This window comes from Aotus nancymaae, unplaced genomic scaffold (assembly GCF_030222135.1).
Source record: "Aotus nancymaae isolate 86718 unplaced genomic scaffold, 86718_ANA_hifiasm-v0.15.2.pri h1tg000057l, whole genome shotgun sequence".
Taxonomy (NCBI): Eukaryota; Metazoa; Chordata; class Mammalia; order Primates; family Aotidae; genus Aotus; species Aotus nancymaae.
In genome coordinates this window covers 24,831,493-24,848,815 of record NW_026988471.1, presented here as the reverse complement: position 1 = coordinate 24,848,815, position 17,323 = coordinate 24,831,493, and the positions used below count along the sequence as shown (strand labels likewise).

General features: G+C 40.5%; 1 protein-coding gene across 2 annotated transcripts in view; it reads right to left on the bottom strand.

Annotated features, from left to right (window-relative positions):
- HADHA (hydroxyacyl-CoA dehydrogenase trifunctional multienzyme complex subunit alpha) overlaps positions 1-17,323 on the bottom strand; it is a 55,293-nt gene that overhangs the window by 15,088 nt on the left and 22,882 nt on the right. For both annotated transcript variants that reach the window (XM_064363919.1, XM_064363920.1), the window contains 4 exons: positions 10,025-10,147; positions 9,418-9,536; positions 7,572-7,628; positions 4,841-4,950 (listed from right to left, as the gene is read on the bottom strand). In XM_064363919.1, the coding sequence (XP_064219989.1) occupies positions 4,841-4,950; positions 7,572-7,628; positions 9,418-9,536; positions 10,025-10,147 (409 nt within the window). The remainder of the gene's footprint in view (positions 1-4,840; positions 4,951-7,571; positions 7,629-9,417; positions 9,537-10,024; positions 10,148-17,323) is intronic.

Sequence of the window (17,323 nt, the reverse complement as noted above, 5' to 3'; positions counted from 1 at the left end):
CAGGCTGGTTTTGAACTCCTGACCTCAGGTGATCCGCCCGCCTTGGCCTCCAAAGTGCTTGGATTACAGGCGTGAGCCACCACGCCTGGCCTAGGAGCATCTTGTAAATGCAGCTTTGTAATAATACAAATATTTATATGGTGAGTGATAAGAAATTCCAGGACAATGAGAAAATACAGTAGAGAAACAAAAAATAGGGACCAAAGAAAGATTGATACGTTTGCTGCATCAAAATTAAAAATTTCTGTTTGACAAATGACCCCACAAAATTAAGACAACCATAGAATGGGAAGAATCTGTGACATATATAGCAAAGGATACTACTGGAAAAATAGAACATGCATGTATCAATTTAAAAGGACAACCAAATAAAATGGGCAAGGGATATAAAGCAATTCATAAAAGAACAAAACAAATTGTCAACAAAGATGCTGAATTTCAGCCCGACACAACAGCTCATGCCTATAATCCTAACACTTTGGGAGGCCTAGGAGGGAGAATCACTTGAGCTCAGGAGTTCAGAACCAGCCTGGCCAACATAGTGAGACCTTGTCTCTGTTAAGAAAATAATAAAAAAAAGGTGTTCGATTTCCCTAATAATTGAGGCAATGCAAATTAAAATAAGATACATCAGACTGGCACTTTTTTTTTTTTTTTTTTTATGAAGTTTCACTCTTGCTGCCCAGGCTGGAATGCAATAGTGCGATCTCAGCTCACTGCAACCTCCATCTCCTGGGTTCAAGCAATTCTCCTGTCTCACCCTCCCAAGTAGCTGGGATTACAGGCACCTACCACCATGCCTAGCTAATTTTTGTATTTTTAGTAGAGATGAGGTTTCACCATGCTGGGCAGGCTGGTCTCGAACTCCTGACCACCAGTGATCCACTCATCTTGGCCTCCCAAAGTGCTGGGAGTCAGCCACCATGCCTGGCGTCAGCCACCATGCCTGGCCAAAAATTTTTAAGTATCAGTTAGGATGTACAAAAAATTGGTTCTTTCATGCATGGTTGACGGAAGTATATTTTGTCCTCCTTTGGGGGGCAAATTTGTTAAAACCAAGAACTGCATACTCTAGAACCTAGTCATTAGCTACTCTATAGAGATGCACTTATACACAAGATGACATGCTGAGATGAACAGCTGCATAATAATGTTTGTAATGAAAAATTGGAAACAGCCAGCAATTCATCAACAGGGGATTAAAAGTAATGAGTTACCTGATATGTACCAATCTACATCTCCAAGTCATATCACTGAGTAAAAAGTGCAAGCTATAGGATTCATACAGAAGGATTCCTTTTATGTTAAAACATGTCATAGATATAGGCCAGGCCTGGTGGCTCATGCCTATAATCCTAGTGCTTTGGGAGGCAGAGGCAGCAGGATTGCTTGAGGCCAGGATTTTGAGACCAGCCTGGGCAACTTATCAAGAACTCGTCTCTACAAAATATTTGAAAATTAGCCGGTATGGTGGTGTGTGCCTGGAGACCCAGCTACTCAGGAGACAGGGATGGGAAGACTGTGTGAGCCCAGGAGTTCAAGGTTACAGTGAGCCATGATTATGCCATTGCACTTCAGCCTGGGTGACAGAATGAGACCCTGTCTCTAAAAAACAAACCTGCCCCCTCTACAAAAAAAATCCCATAAACACAAAACAGTATCATTGAGCACTTAATCTTATTTATGTAGTTTTTTTGAAAGGAAAAAAAGAATGCAATATTTGCTAGGTTTTTTTTTTTTTTTTTTTTTTGGTGGGAGGGTCATTTGCTGGAATGTTAACTTTAGCTGTTAATAACAGTAAAATCTAAAACTGTGTTTAAAGTTTTTTTGGTATAACAGAGTCCACAGCTAAAATATCACTCATTTCTTAACTGTTATCCTCTGCTTCATTAACACCAGAATTTTCATGATGGCTTTAAAGTTGTTTAATATTTGTCTACAACAATGTAGAGTTAAATTAACACACTTCACAATCTATGGAATCCTTCTGGTAAACATCTTTAGCATCCCTGAAATGACCCACTTGTGTAATTATCCAGCAGGCTAACATCTATGGTGCATGATGCTTTATAAGCCAACTGCTGGGTGACATGAACTTTTGAGGGTTGATTACACAGAAATGTTGTGATTTGAAGAATGCATAATATGGCACCTTGTCTGTATTCAAATTTGTAGTTCAGTATTTTTTTCATAAGTACTGCTCTTCACTTATTAGAACTGATGGAATGCATTATTCATATGAAAGATTAATTTATAAAGAGATAATAAATAAGGAATTCCAGTTATCATCCAAGGCAAGGAGGAAGGGGCCTAGAGAGATGAAAGTGGAAGAATTACTGACAACTGGGAAAGCAGGAAGGGGCACACCCTATCTACAATGTTTGTTACTCAATTTTCAGTTTAACCGATTCTGCCTTGGGTACCTTATAGCTTATTCATCATTTCTAAGATGATGCAACCTTTTTCTTCAATGTCTTTCCCAAGTTAGGTCAACTCCTGTATTAGCCTGTTTTTCTGTCTATTTAGCTCTGAGTGTTTGAATTTTTTATTCAAAGTGATTTTTTTTTTTTTGAGACAGAGTCTTGCTCTGTCGCCAGACAAGACTGGAGTGCAGTAGCATGATCTCAGCTCACTGCAACCTCCACCTCCCAGGTTCAAGCAATTCTCCTGCCTCAGCCTCCCAAGTAGCTGGGATTACAAGTGTGCGCCACCACTCCCAGCTAACTTTTGTATTTTTAGTGGAGACAGGGTTTCACCATGTTGGCCAGGATGGTCTCAATCTCTTGACTGTGATCCGACTGCCCTGGCTTCCCAAAGTGCTGGGATTACAGGCATGCACCACTGCGCCTGGCCTTCAAGGTGATTTTTTTTTCTGATCTGCAAATGCTGATTTAAGAATATTTAAATCGGCTGGGCACAGTGGCTCACCCCTGTAATCCCAGCATTTTGGGAGGCCGAGGCAGGCAGATCATGAAGTCAGGAGATTGAGATCATCCTGGCCGTGGTGAAATCCTGTCTTTACTAAAATACAAAAAATTAGCTGGGCGTGGTGACATGCGCCTATATAGTCCCAGCTGCTCAGGAGGCTGAGGCAGGGGAATTGCTTGAATCTGGGAGATGGAGGTTGAAGTGAGCCAAGATTATGCCACTGCACTCCAGCCTAGCGAAAGAGCAAGACTCTGTCTCAAAAAAAAAAGAATATTTAAATCAAGTTTGGGAGTGTTCTGTTATAGTTTTCATCTGCATTGTGGTGGCTTTTTGGGGGACAGAATTTTCATAAACTTAAGCATTCTGATTCTCATTTTCTCTTTTCTTCTGTTAGCTTTTTGTGGGTGCTGTCTTTCTTTTTTGTGTACTTACTACACACTACCACCTTCTCTAAGGGGTATTTTATTGTTACATGGAGATGTGTAGTATCTTCATACAACAATAAACACTCAGGCAGGAGGAGTCTGGAGTTAATAAATTAAGACACTAGGTTTCTTAATTTAAGAGAACGCTCTTCTGTTGGAAAGTCTAGTTTCTTTAATTGACAGCATTCTTTGTGTACATGGAGGGATGTGGGGAGGGATAGAAGATGTGTCTAGGTTTTGTAATTTTGCAGGATGCTTCTCTGCCTTCTATTTATGCTGTCCATGGGGAATGGGTGTCTTTGTTTTCCTTATTAATCTATTTGATTTTTGTAGAATGTGTAAAAAGATACAGATTTAAGTGGCCATAATTCTTCTCCTGCAACATGGAATTAATTTACCCCACTCGTCAAATGCAAGGTACTATCAATGTTAAGTGGAACAAATGCAAGTGGCTCTCCAGACGGGATTGATAGTGGTCACTAAATGTTTGGGAGAAGCAGTTAAGGTTCTATTTCAGATTCTAATTGGAAATCAACCCTCTTGGTTAGAATCTTACCTGTTTCACCCAGACTTCTTATCCATTTTATTTTGTATTTTGTTTTGTAATCTCATTAAAGGTGAGAGGACGGAGAAGGTAGTATCATTAACTGCTTCTCTTAGATCCCCACAGTAGTTCAGCTAAAACAGAGTTTTTCAACCTCACACTACTGACATTTCAACTGGATAATTCTTTTTTTTTTTTTTCCAACTGGATAATTCTTTATGGTGGGGACTATCTGTGCATTGTAGGATGGTTAGCAGCATCCCTGGCCTCTACTCACTATATGCCAGCAGCATCCCTCCCTCCCCAGTTGTGACAACCAAAAATGTTTGCAGACATTGTCAAATGTCCCCTGGGAAGCAAAACTGTCCACGCTGAGAACCACAGAGCTACAAGGTAAGTTTAGGGGCATCATTAGATGTAGACTTGGAAGAGATACTTGACAGCATAATATGGAAAAAGCCTTGCTTATGGCAATACACCATGAAAGAGGCAAACAGACTATCCAATACTTTGGTTGTAAGCTAAAAGAAGGACAAGATTTTAACAATTACAATGAGGCTTTATGTTTTTTTAATGAGGAAGAAGTGTGAGTTCCCAGAGATGGCATCTCAAATCACAGGGGAGAGACAACCATTGAACAGTGCAGAGGGAGCGTGTGTGGTTTGGGAAGGGAGACTGAAACCAGACTTCTAGGCAACATCAATATGTGACAAGATACCTGTATAGAAATGACCAGAGGGGTTTGGGAAAAACTCAGAACAGGCAAAACTTTGAAAGCCAAAAAGTTTTTAGTAGAAATAAGGGCTCAAGTGTGCTCAGGAAAGAAGAGGTTGAGGGTAAGACTGAATTAAGAGATAAATCTAGCTCTGTAGTTCTTCAAAGCCTCTGTGAGCTTTGCACATAGTAAAATTCAAAAGGGCTTCTTAGGTAGAGTTTAACTTACTTAACATCCTTCTGTGGAGCTCCAAATTTATTCTTCTTGCACAGGACCTGACCATGGTAGAGTCCCATCAAAGCCTTTGATTCTTTGGTCATTGCAAGCTCTCCAAATTTCTGAAAAGTAAAGGGGAATGAGAAAAGGTAGAACTTTACAGAATAGGGTATATGGATTCCTTCAGTTCAGGTTCCTCTGAAGAGCAGAGGTAAGCATGTGAAGCCTGAGATCCTGGGGATTCGGGGGAGGTTGGGAGTTCAGTGCTGCAGAAGTCTGTCTCTCACTGATGTGTCTTTTCTTTACTTGTCTTATCTGGAGCACTTTCCAACTACTGTGTTGAAGAGTTTTGAATACAACTAAGCTCTCAGATTCTTTACACCACAGGTGTGGTAACCTTTTTCATAAAATTAGAATCTCAGGGCCAGAATGAGCCTCCACAATCATCTCAAACCAACCCTCTCATTTTACAGATTGGGAAGAGGAAGTCCAAAGAAATGGAGTGACTTTGCTCAAAACCATACTGCCTCAAAGTGGCAGAAATGGAACTTGAACCAAGACAGTATGACTCCTAACTCAGTTCTTTTTCCACTGTAACAGGCTGCCCACGTGGGACTTACCACTTTTAAAAGTATCCTAATTTATGGATGTGAGGGCGATCTGGCTGTGACATTCGTCACCCCATTGATCGCCAGGGTTGATTCGGCTGATCTGGCTGGCTAGGCGGGTGTCCCCTTCCTCCCTCACCGCTCCATGTGCGTCCCCTCCCGAAGCTGCGCGCTCAGTCGAAGAGGACGACCATCCCCGATAGAGGAGGACTGGTCTTTGGTCAAGGGTATACGAGTAGCTGCACTCCCCTGCTAGAACCTCCAAACAAGCTCTCAAGGTCCTAATTTATGGAGAAAAATCTCAACTTGGTGGTTAAAGGCATAACATTTAGGGTTTGACAGATCCTGGCTCTGCCACTACCCCCTTGTGAAGCTCTCTTCATCCTTAAAAATGGGAAAAACAATACCCCATGTTCTGAGTATTAAATGAGAACACTAGTAAAATGACCAGGGTCTCAAGGTTAGCTATTATTAATATCACTAGGATATACTGGTAAGATTACATGGTTACAAAGAGCATTTCAAAAGAATCCCTCTAATAAAGTTGCTTTCATGACCCAATAGAACATAAAACGATATTTCACACAATCAATGTAATCGTGATACAGCATGTTTTATCCAATAAACCAGTGATTTTCAAACTGTGGGCAAAAGATTCATCAATGGTCAGAAATTTAGTGAGTTGCAATAAGCATTATATATATAAAAAGAGGAATACACAGAGAATACTGAGCAGAATGCACCCAGTGAGGACAGTTATTGATTCGTGAAACTTATTCCTCAATTTTTCTGTATGTATGTATATGTGCACTTGGTTATGATATTTTTTAAAAATCAGAAATGCCCAATAAAACATCTAGTACCAGAAGTATTTTTCTGGTACTTGTCCTGAGCTTTTCAGATATTTTTGTCCTTTTATAGGTTGAGCATCCCTAATCTGAAAATCTAAAATCCAGAATTCTCCAAAATGCAAAACTTTTTGAGTGCCAATATGATGTCACTGGCCAAATATTACACATGTGATGAGCTGCAGTCAAAACTGTTTCATGTGCAAAATTATTAAAAATAGTATATGATATTACTATCAGGCTATGTGTATAAGGCGTATATGAAATTAATTTCATGTTTAGACTCTGATCCCATTCCCAAGATCTCTCATCATATATATGCAAATATTCCAAAATCTGAAAAAGTCTGAAATCTGAAATATTTCTAGTCCCAAACATTTTAGATATGAGATATTCAACTTTATAAAAGAGCAACCATTCTTCAATGATCATTTAAAACTTAAAAACAAACACAAATCACTTAAATCTGCAACATCAACAAATTGCTAGAAAAGTAGAAGGGTAAAGCTGGTACATACATCCTTCCTGTCTTCGTCTTTTAGTGGGTACAAGATACTTCCTTTCATTTTCCAATTTACCAAAAAATTGTTTCATCATCTCTAGGCCCTAACATGTAAGAAAAATATTTTTCTATTTTTGTATTCATTTTGTCTCAATAAAACCTGCCTAAGTGCAGAACCAAAAACACCCGAGTGACTTGTTTTGAAAGGATTATAACTGTTCCTGCCCTTTGTAGTGACAACCTTATTACTGAGAGTAAGTTCAAATATCTACAGACCATCAGGGTTTTCTCTTTTCAATTTTTTTTTTTTTTTTTTTTTGGAGACAAGGTCTCACTTTGTCACCCAGGCTGGAGTACAGTGGTACGGTCTTACATAGCTCACTGCAGCCTTGACCTCCGGGACTGTTTAATTCTCCTGCCTCAGCACCACAAGTAGCTGGGACTACAGGTGCATCACCATGCCTGGCTAATTTTTGTATTTTTTGAAAAGATGGTGTTTTGCCATGTTGCCCATGCTGGTCTTGAACTCCTGAGCTCAAGTGATCTGCCCACCTCGGCCTTCCAGAGTGTTGGGATTACAGGGGTAAACCACCATGCCTGGCCCCATTAGTGTATTCTTAGCATCCACTTGCTCACTGAGATTAATCATAAGAGATGACAAGCACTGGAAGAAAAAAAATTTTACTAGGCTTTGGATATTTTTTCCTTTTCCAGCTTTATATAGAAGATTGGATCTTTAGTTTTCTTTGAACTGATAATAAAACACTGAAAGGAAATAAGTTTACCTGAGATTCAGAGAGATAACCAGCATCACTCCCTTGCTCAATTCCAGTCTTTACCACCTAAAAAACATATAAAGCACTTGCTCAGAGTTGGAATAGATTGGTGAGATGTACAATAATGGTAAATAAAATTGCCAGTGTTGTTAGTCCTCAAAGAATAAGTCAAAAGCCTAGATTGGAATGAGAAAGCGAAAAGGACTGAGGGTCTGACTGCTTTTGACTGACTTAATTCTCCATCTCTGGGGCTACTGCTAAATCTAGCATAACGTGGAAGAAGAAGGAAAGACAAAACTTGAATTACTCTTCCTCTGGCTTCTCTCCTATCTTCAAATGTAGGCAGATCCTCAACTTCCACTTTCAGCCCTTTTCGCTCTCTACACTTTTCCTCAGATGCATGACCTAGTTTATCACATTAGTCATGAAGTCTACAAAGTTTAATGTAACATCTGGGGTAAGTACTATCCTAAGTATGATGGCAAGTATAAAAGATGAAAAAATGACCCTGTACTTACTCAATGGCATACTTCATGGGAATGACAAATTTTTAAAAATAAGCCAATTGACAACTCTACCTACTGGTTGCTTGGATTTCCCGTAATAATTGAACTCAATATATCTGAACCTAACTCATAATCTCTTTGGCAAGTCTGTTGCTGCTTTCATATTTTAACTTTACTATTGTATCTCAGGACCTTATTCAAAGTTCAAGCCTAAATTATCAAGACAGTTTGCTAATTCACTGCTCTATTTGTCTCTCCTTCAAATCCATTTTTACCCACTACCATGAAAATGGCTCTCTATAATCTTTATCAGACAAAGGTAAAATTTCTCACTTCATTAATACCAACCTTCTAAAATCTAGCTTCAGTTTGCCTTTCTTCAGACTAACAGCTCATTATCCCCTCAAACACTGATCTCACTAATGTTCCTTGAAGAGCTTGTTTTCCAGTTTCCATAACTTTGCACTAAACGCCCACCCTCCCTGGCACTACTTTCCCTTCACCTATCCTCCACCCGTCTTTCAGGGCTCAGGTCAGATCCCATAAGGTACTTACTGATCTCTTTGTCTCATGGTAATTGTTGCCTCCTCTTTCCCAGTTATCTGGCATTAATCTTACGCTGCCTTACATCTCTTACAAGGCTATCTACCTTAACACATGTATGTGTCTAACTTCCCCAGTCCAGACTGTGAGACGAAGGCAGGGGACATGTTTCATATTTTATGTACTTTGGTGCCTTCTGCTCAAAATGTATTTGTTGACCGACCCATTCATCAATTCTGAAGTCTTTGGTTATATACTCTTAATCTTGAACTTTCCAAACTGAAAAGTTCTAAGTTTTAGTCTACTATTAGATTTCTTCAATCCTGTGATCATTTTAATTTTCCTCATTGATCTTTTGCAAAACTTCTCTACATCATTCTATCTTTTTTATAATTACAGCAATGAAGAATTCCTGGAGGGATTTTAGGTACTGACAATGTTGTTGACTAAGGAAAGAACAGAGCCATCAATTTTGTTTCAACTACCTTTTGGTAGTGCCTGACACTCTAATGGCCTTGTTATACTGATAGGACTTTTCCTGGTTCCTTTCCTGGTTTTCTGGTTTGTTACTGATAGATTTAAGTTCATCAACCAATGAGTATGTCCAGCACTAATTTTCCCCAAATATATGACTTTATATGAGTACTTAGAGCTTGCTATGCCCTTCCCTTATTTTTGGTAAATACTTTAATAGTAGAATTAAGAAATCTAATACTGAACATACATGGTCCAGAATGGCAATAAGTGGAGTGCTATATATAAAGGAAGGAAATATGAGAAAAGTGGGAATATTGGGTAAGACTCACATCAATTATTTTCAGAGGTGCAGGATAAAGGCCTTTAGTCTGCTTTCGCACTTTTTCTTCCACTTTTTTGTAAACCTGTTGCCTGACAAATGGAACAGTCATGGCGTACGCTGTCAATTCTGTAAGGTAAAGTGCTTTTAGATACTTACTATAAAAAGCCTAGATTCCTTTGTTAGTTTATTCTCCAAACTCTGTAAAAATGAAGTAATTCTACCTATCTGCAATAACTGCTCTTTATTCTGATACACACAACATAAATTTCAACCTAAGCACTTCCTTAAACATGCTTAGTGATTAATGTTAAAGCTGGGCCTTGGGTACATGAGTGTTTTTTACACTATTATCCTATCTTTTTGTGTTGATACTTAACATTTTCTAAAATGAAAAGTTTTCTATGACTCAAGGGTCATCATAAGGAAGAAAAAATATTTTCAAAATTTGCTTTAACTGGCTAGTATAAAGTTGAGGAGTTGTTACATCTCCTAAGGCTGATTTTATGCTTTGAGTAAATAATGCATTTACCACTTCCTCATTTTGAATCTACAGCAAATAAAATTAATTTCCCAGGAAAGAAGCTTTGCCTTTGTTCTTTAACAATGACACTCACTTTCTACCAATCCCTTGTCTCTCTTTGGAGAGATCTTCTTATCAGCTAGTCCTTTGGCGAAAGTAATTGCAACTTCTTCTAGGTATTCGATTGTCCGTTCCTCTGGAGGTTTTAGTCCTGGTCCTATAAAAATGAATGCAACACTGGAATGCAAATCAGGCTTAGACCAGTCCCAGTTAGTGAAAAACCCAGGCTTGCCAAAGTCAAAAACTTTCCATTTCAGACTGGAGACTGGCAGGTGGCAGAGTCATAAACCATGAACTCAAAGAAGGGAAATCACACTGAGTAGAGGAGCAACAATATGCTCTAGGTAGAAAACACAGTCTTAAACTGTTTCATTTGGCTTCCACTTCCAAGTAAAATGTAGTATGTCATACACACAAAAAGAATGTATTATGCAACTGCAACCGGCATTCTTGCTGCAAAACTGGAGAGAAAAAAGAACAAATCATGCAATCATTTGTAAAGACACTGGGGAGCTGCAGAAGTAACAAGGATAATACGAACTAAAACTCTAGAGAGCAAGAGCCTGTCTTAGCTGAACTGATGATTGCTGATCCTTTTCAGGGATATGTAATACTTTTAGGCATGGACTGAAGACTGGACTTGACTCAAGCAGAAGAAAAGTGAAACCATCAGAGTTTTTGGTGGTCATGTACAACAGATCAGAAGCTAGAAGAAACCAAGTGCAAAGTCAGTTTTCCCCATGGAACATTTGTGAGGTTCTAAGATGGTATACAAGGAGGAAGGGGCTAGCTCAGAGAGGTCGAGTGAAATCTCTCATAGTTTCGTGATGTTTAATAGATAAGGTACTGCTATGGAACCAATATGCAACTGATTTTCCACTCAAGGCCTCTGCCAGATTTTGAACCTGCTTGGGGCAAGAGATTATAGAGCTAGGCTCAAAAAAATCTGAAGAACAGGTATAGTGGCTCATGCCTACAATCCCAGCACTTTGGAAGACTGACACAGGAGGATTGCTTGAGATCAGGAGTTCAAGACCAGTCTGGGAAACACGGTGAGATCCCACCTCTATTTAAAAAATATCCAGAGAACAGAATTTACAGTGCTGTGAAAACAGACATCACAGACACATACAGAGGCTCTCAATCAAGTCTGTAAGAGCCACATTGGAGGAGATGACTGGGGTCAAAATGGCAATCTTGTGCAGTACTGTGGTAGTTAGGAAACAAAATCCCAACCACGGGAACCCACAGTAAATGTACAACCAATCTTTCCCTTAAGACATTTGCCCTATTTTGTTTTGTTTTGTTTTGTTTTGTTTTTTGAGACAGAGTCTTGCTCTGTCACCGAGGCTGGAGTGCAGTAGTACAATCTTGGCTCACTGCAACCTCTGACTCTCAGGTTCAAGCAATTTTCCTGCCTCAGCCTCCCGAGTAATCCCGGAGTGGCAGGGGCCAAGTAGCAGTACCATGCCAAATCAAGGTGGGCATGGTTACTGTAATAAATAATGGAGCCAAAGTAGTAATCAGAATAGTCTGACTTGCAGAGACCTAAGGCATTGGGCGTCCCTAGATCATGGTGTCCCTAGAAAAGAAATAGATGGGTAGTCTACTACACTCTTACTTGATTTGTATAAGCGAATAATTCTAGATCTGGTAAACAGAAGCATAACTTAAATCACCCAAAGAGAGTCATGGCCCCTTAATCAGTTCCCAGAAATGAGCTAGTTTACAGACCCAGAAACTCCTTAATGAAAGGGAAGTTGTGTCTTTTTGAGGAGACTTTCCCATTTATCTTTCTCCTACACTTCCCCAAAGGGACCTATGGCTATTTACCTTGGAAGGGGAAACAATGATTTTTTGAGGATTACTAGACACTGGCTTCTGAACTAACACTAATTCCGTGGGACCCAAATATTGCTGTGGTCCAGTAGTCAGAGTAGGGGCTTATGAAGTCAAGTGATCAATGGAGTTTTAGCTCAGGTCTGTCTCACAGGGGGCCTCGTGGGCCCCTGAGCCCATCCTGTGGTTATTTTACCAGTTTCAGAATGCACAATTAGAACAGACATACTTAGTAATTAGTAATATCACTGTATTAGTTCTCTGACTTGTACAGTAATGGCCATTACAGTGAGAAAGTCCAAGTGAAAGCCACTAAAATTGCCTCTACCTAGAAAACAGTAAACCAAAAGCAACACCACAGTTCTGGAGGGACTGCAGAGATTAGTAACACCATCAAGCACTTGAAAGGGGTAGGGCTGGTGATTCCCACTTCATTCCCATTCAACTTGCCTACTCTGAACAGTGTAGAAAACAGATAGATCTTATAGAATGACAGTGGATTACTGTAAACTTAATCAGATGGAACTGCAATTCTAACTGGTGTTCCAGATGTTGTTTTATTGAACAAATTAACATACATCCTTGGACCTAGTATGCAGTGACTGATCTGACAGAAGCTTTTATGTTCTTGGCATCTGTTTGTAAAGACCACCAGAAGCAGTTTGCTTTCAGCAATATACCTTCAATGTCTTACCTTACGGGTGGGTATATTGTTTTCAACCATATAACATAATTTAGTCCACAAAGAGCCTGATTACCTTGTCCTTCCACAAGACATCATGCTGGTTCTCTACACTGTGATATTATGCTGAATGGATCTGGTGAGCAGGAAGTATTAACTACTCTAGACATACTGGTAAGATGTGTGTGTCAGAAGGTAGAAAATAAAGCCCCCCAAATTCAGGGCCTCCCAGATTAGTGAAATTTCTAGGGATCCAGTGGTCTGGGGCATACAAAGACATCCCTTCTAAGGTAAGGGGTTAGTGCTACACCTGACCCCTCATACCATAAGAAAACAGACATAATACTTGGTGGGCTGCTTCACTGGAGACAATATATTGCTCATTTGGGTGTGCTACTCCAGCCCATTTACTGAGTAACTAAAAAAGCTGCTAGTTTAAGTGGGACCCAGAACAAGAGAAGCTGTTCTGCCATTTGGGCCATGTGATTCAAACTCGATGGCGCCTGAAGTGTCGGCAGCAGACAGAGATGCTGTCTGAAGTCTTCAATGGATCTCTATAGGTCAATCACAATGCATACTCTTAGGATTTTAGAAAAAGCCCTGCCATCCTCTGTGAATAACTACTCTCCTTTTGGGAAACAGTGTTTGGCTTGTTAGAATTCATAGAGATTCAAAGCTTAACCATGGGGCATCAAGTTACCAGGTGACCTGAGCTGCTGATCATGTAACGGATGTTGTCTGACCCACTAAGCCAGAAAGTGGGGTGTACACGGTAGCACTTCATTATCAAATGGAAGTGGTATATGTTAAGACTGGGCTTGGCCAAAATACCCCATGGCCCCACCCTGTTCTTTTTCTCTCCCAGCCTGCACCTATGGCCTAATAGGGACTTCTCTACAGCCAGTTGGTTGGTAAAGGAAAACTCAGGCTTGGTTTGTAGATACTTTTGTGTGACATGCAGGTATCATCTGGAAGTGGACAGCTGTAACACTACAATCCCTTTGGGGACACCCTTTAAAGACAGTAGTGAAGGGATATCCTCCCAGTGGGCAGTATTTCTAGCAGTGCACCTGGTTGTTCATTTTGCCTAGAAAGAAAAATGGCCTGAGATAAGGGTCTACTCTGATTCACAGGCTGTGACCAACGGTTTGCCTGGATGGTCAGGAACTTAGTGGGGACACAGATGAAAAACTGCTGGCAACGTGTTATGGGCTGAATTGTGCCTCCCGATCCCATTCGTATGTTGAATTCCCAACCTCCAGTATCTCAGAATGTGACTGTAACTGGGGATAGGGCCTTTAAAGAAGTAATTACTTTAAAATGAGGCCAATAGGGTGTGCCCTAATCCAATCTGACTAGTGTCTTTATAAAAAAATTTTGACACACAAAAGAGATGCCAGGGATATGCAGACACAGTAAGAAGCCAGTGCCATCTGCAAACGAAAGAGAGATGCCTCAGAAGAAACCAAACCTGCTAACACCTCGTCTTAGACTTCTAGTTTCCAGAAATGTGAGAACCTGTTAAGTTTCTGTTATTGAAGCCATTCAGTCTAGTATTTGTTACGGCAGCCCTAACTAATACACAAGGACACCTGGGGAATAGGTAAGTGGATAGACCTCTCTGAATAGGCAAATGATGTGAAAACACTTGTATCCCATGTAAATGCCTATCAGAGTGACCTTAGCCAAGGATTTCAATGATCAAGTGGATGGAATGACTCATTCTGTGGGTACCAGTCAGCATCTTTCCCTAGTCACTCTTGTCACTGCTTCATGAACAGTGGCCATGATAGTGGGTGTGGAGGTTATGCAGGGGCTTAGGCAATACAGACTTGCACTTACCAAGGCCCATCTGGCTACAGCCAGTGTTGAGCGCCCTATCAGCCAGTAGCAGAAACCTACACTGAATCCCTCATATGGAGAGTCTCCAGGGTGATCAGGGAGCCGCCTTGTGGCAGGTTGATTACTTTGCACTGCTTCTCTCATGGAAAGGGCTGTGATAGAAAGGTTTTTACTGAACTGTGAATATGAATATTTGCTGTGAATATTAACTGTGAACTATGAATATTTGCTTTCCTGGCATGCAGCGCTTCTGCCAAAACCACCATTTGTGGACTTAGTGCCTTATCCACCATCGTGGTATCCCACAGAGCACTGTTTATTAAGGAACTCACTTCTCAGTAAGTGAAGTGCAGCAATGGGCCACACTCACAACACTGATCTTACTGAATCATTGGGGAACAGTTGGCTCAACAGAATGGTGAGATAGACTACTGAAGACTCCATCACAGTGCCAGCTAAGTGGCAGTATTTTGTAGAGTCAACGTCCTCCAGGATGCTGCAAATGTTTTAAGTCAGCTTCCAATATAGGGTGCTATTTTTCCCCCAGTATTCATGGGTCCAAAAATCAAGGACAGACAACAGAAATGGCCCTGTTCACCATTACCCCTAGTGATCTAATCTACCGGCAAAATTTCTGCTTCTTGTCCCTGCAACTTTAGGCTCTGTCTGTCTAGAGGGCTTAGTTCCAAAGGGTGGAATGCTTCCACCAGAAGACACAACAATGATTCTACTGAACTGGAAGCTAACACTGCCATCTGGCCACTTTGGGTTCATCATGCCTCAGAATCAACAGGCAGCAGAGGGCGGGTACTGTACTGGCTGGGTGATTAATCCTGATTACCAAGGGGAAATTAGGTTGCTTCTATATAATAGATGTAAGGAAGTGTTTGTCTCAAATGTGGCAGATCTCTTAGGGTGTCCCTTAGTACTGACATGATCTGTAATTAGTCAGTAGAAAATCACAACCCAATTCATACAGGACTGCTAGTGGCCTAGAAGACATTTTAGGAATGAAGGTCACCCCACCAGGAAAATAACTATGACCAACTGAGGTATTTCCTGAGGGCAAAGGGAATATGGAAAGGGGAGTAGAAATATCACCCTTTCCACACCAGACCTGGTGCACAACCAGTGCACTGTGGTCTCTGAGGGAGCTGTAGTCAAAGACTTGGGTCTCTGGGGCTGGCTAAGCTCTTACACAAATTTGCACTCCTAGCCTAGATCCCTTCTATTCCTAGGTTTTTAATATGGGGCCTTTGGCTTAGGCCTTTTTCAGGTGCCTCTGCTGAGATCTTGTTGAGGGAGGAAAGAGAAATTTTTTTTTTTTTTTTTTTGACACAGAGTCTCACTGTTGCCGAGGCTAGAGTGCAGTGTGGCACAATCTCAACTCACTGCAACCTCTGCCTCCTGGGTTCAAGTGATTCTCCTGCCTCAGCCTCCTAAGTAGCTGGGATTACAGGCATATGCCAATACACCTAGCTAATTTTTGTTTTTTGTTTTTTTTTTTAAGATGGAGCCTTATTCTGCCACCCAGGCTGGAGTGCAGTAGAGCGATCTCGACTCACTGCAACCTCTGCCTCCCAGGTTCTAGCAATTCTTCTGCCTCAGCCTCCTGAGTGGCTGGAACTATAGGCACATGCTGCTATACCTAGCTAATTTTTTTTTGTATTTTAATAGAGACAGGGTTTCACTGTGTCGCCTAGGCTGGTCTCGAACTCCTGAGCTCAGGCAATCCACCTGCTTTGGCCTCCCAAAGTGCTAGGATTACAGGTGTGAGCCACCATGCCTGGCCGGAAAGAGAAATCTTTTTTTTTCTTTTGTTCTTTCAGAAATTTCCATTCACAGAAGGGGAAATCTTAAAGTCACTTCTCCCAGTGTCTTCCACTCTCCTCACCCAAGGTCCATAACGCTGCAGGAACCTTTTGCTCAGGGCTTTTGCCACAGTGAGATGGCCCCCACTTGTGTGCTAATCTACCAAACCCTCAACCAGCATACCATTCCATGGGGAAAATGGTATAGGGAGGAGCTGATGCTTTCTTTGGTTTTAGCCTTTTGTGTAAACTATCACAGTAAGTGAATAAAGGCGCCACTGTTACTTTCCTTTTGGGTTGCTGCTTTAATCATTTACTCTGACATTTGATAGCTCAGTTCTCTTTCCAGATCAGGTGAATACTGATCTGGAAATATTATAAATATTCATTTCTGAACACAGAAATAAATATTGTACTCTTTATGAGAATTTCTTCCTTATTTTGTTATGAATTTATATAATTAACCAAATATTTGTGTTTTCTTCTCTATCTCCTTATCATCTAATATAAGATGTATCCATAATAGTTAACTTTATATCATAGCATTTATGTTATAGAATATGAGAGAAGAGTGAATTTCACCCAAGGACTCTGCATCCTCTTCTAGGGAAGGGATCAGTGTATTTTTGGTTATATAAAGGAGAGTTGCATTATGTCAGGATGAAGTATGACTCTTGTCATTGCCTTTATTTGGAGACTAAGTATGGCTTTAGCAGATGTATATGGTTATCAAATAGTCAAGGGGTAGAGTATGATAGTCTTCAGATATGTCAATTTGGCTAGGCTACAGCCCAGTTTATTCAATAAACATTAACCTAGATGTTATTATAAGGTATTCTGTAAGCGATTAAGTCCATATCAGCTGATAAATGATCAATATAAGGAATGAATGAGGAGATATCATTATAGAGTATAAAAATATTAAAGTGATGAGGAAGTATTATGAACAGCTTTATTGCAATAAATTTGGAAAATTAATAGATGAAATGAACAAATTATTTGAAAGACACAAATTACCATAGCTCACTCTAGAAATGGAGAACCTGGGCCAGGCGCGGTGGCTTACGTCTATAATCCCAGTACTCTGGGAGGCCGAGGCGGGTGGATCACAAGGTCAAGAGATTGAGACCATCCTGGTCAACATGGTGAAACCCCGTCT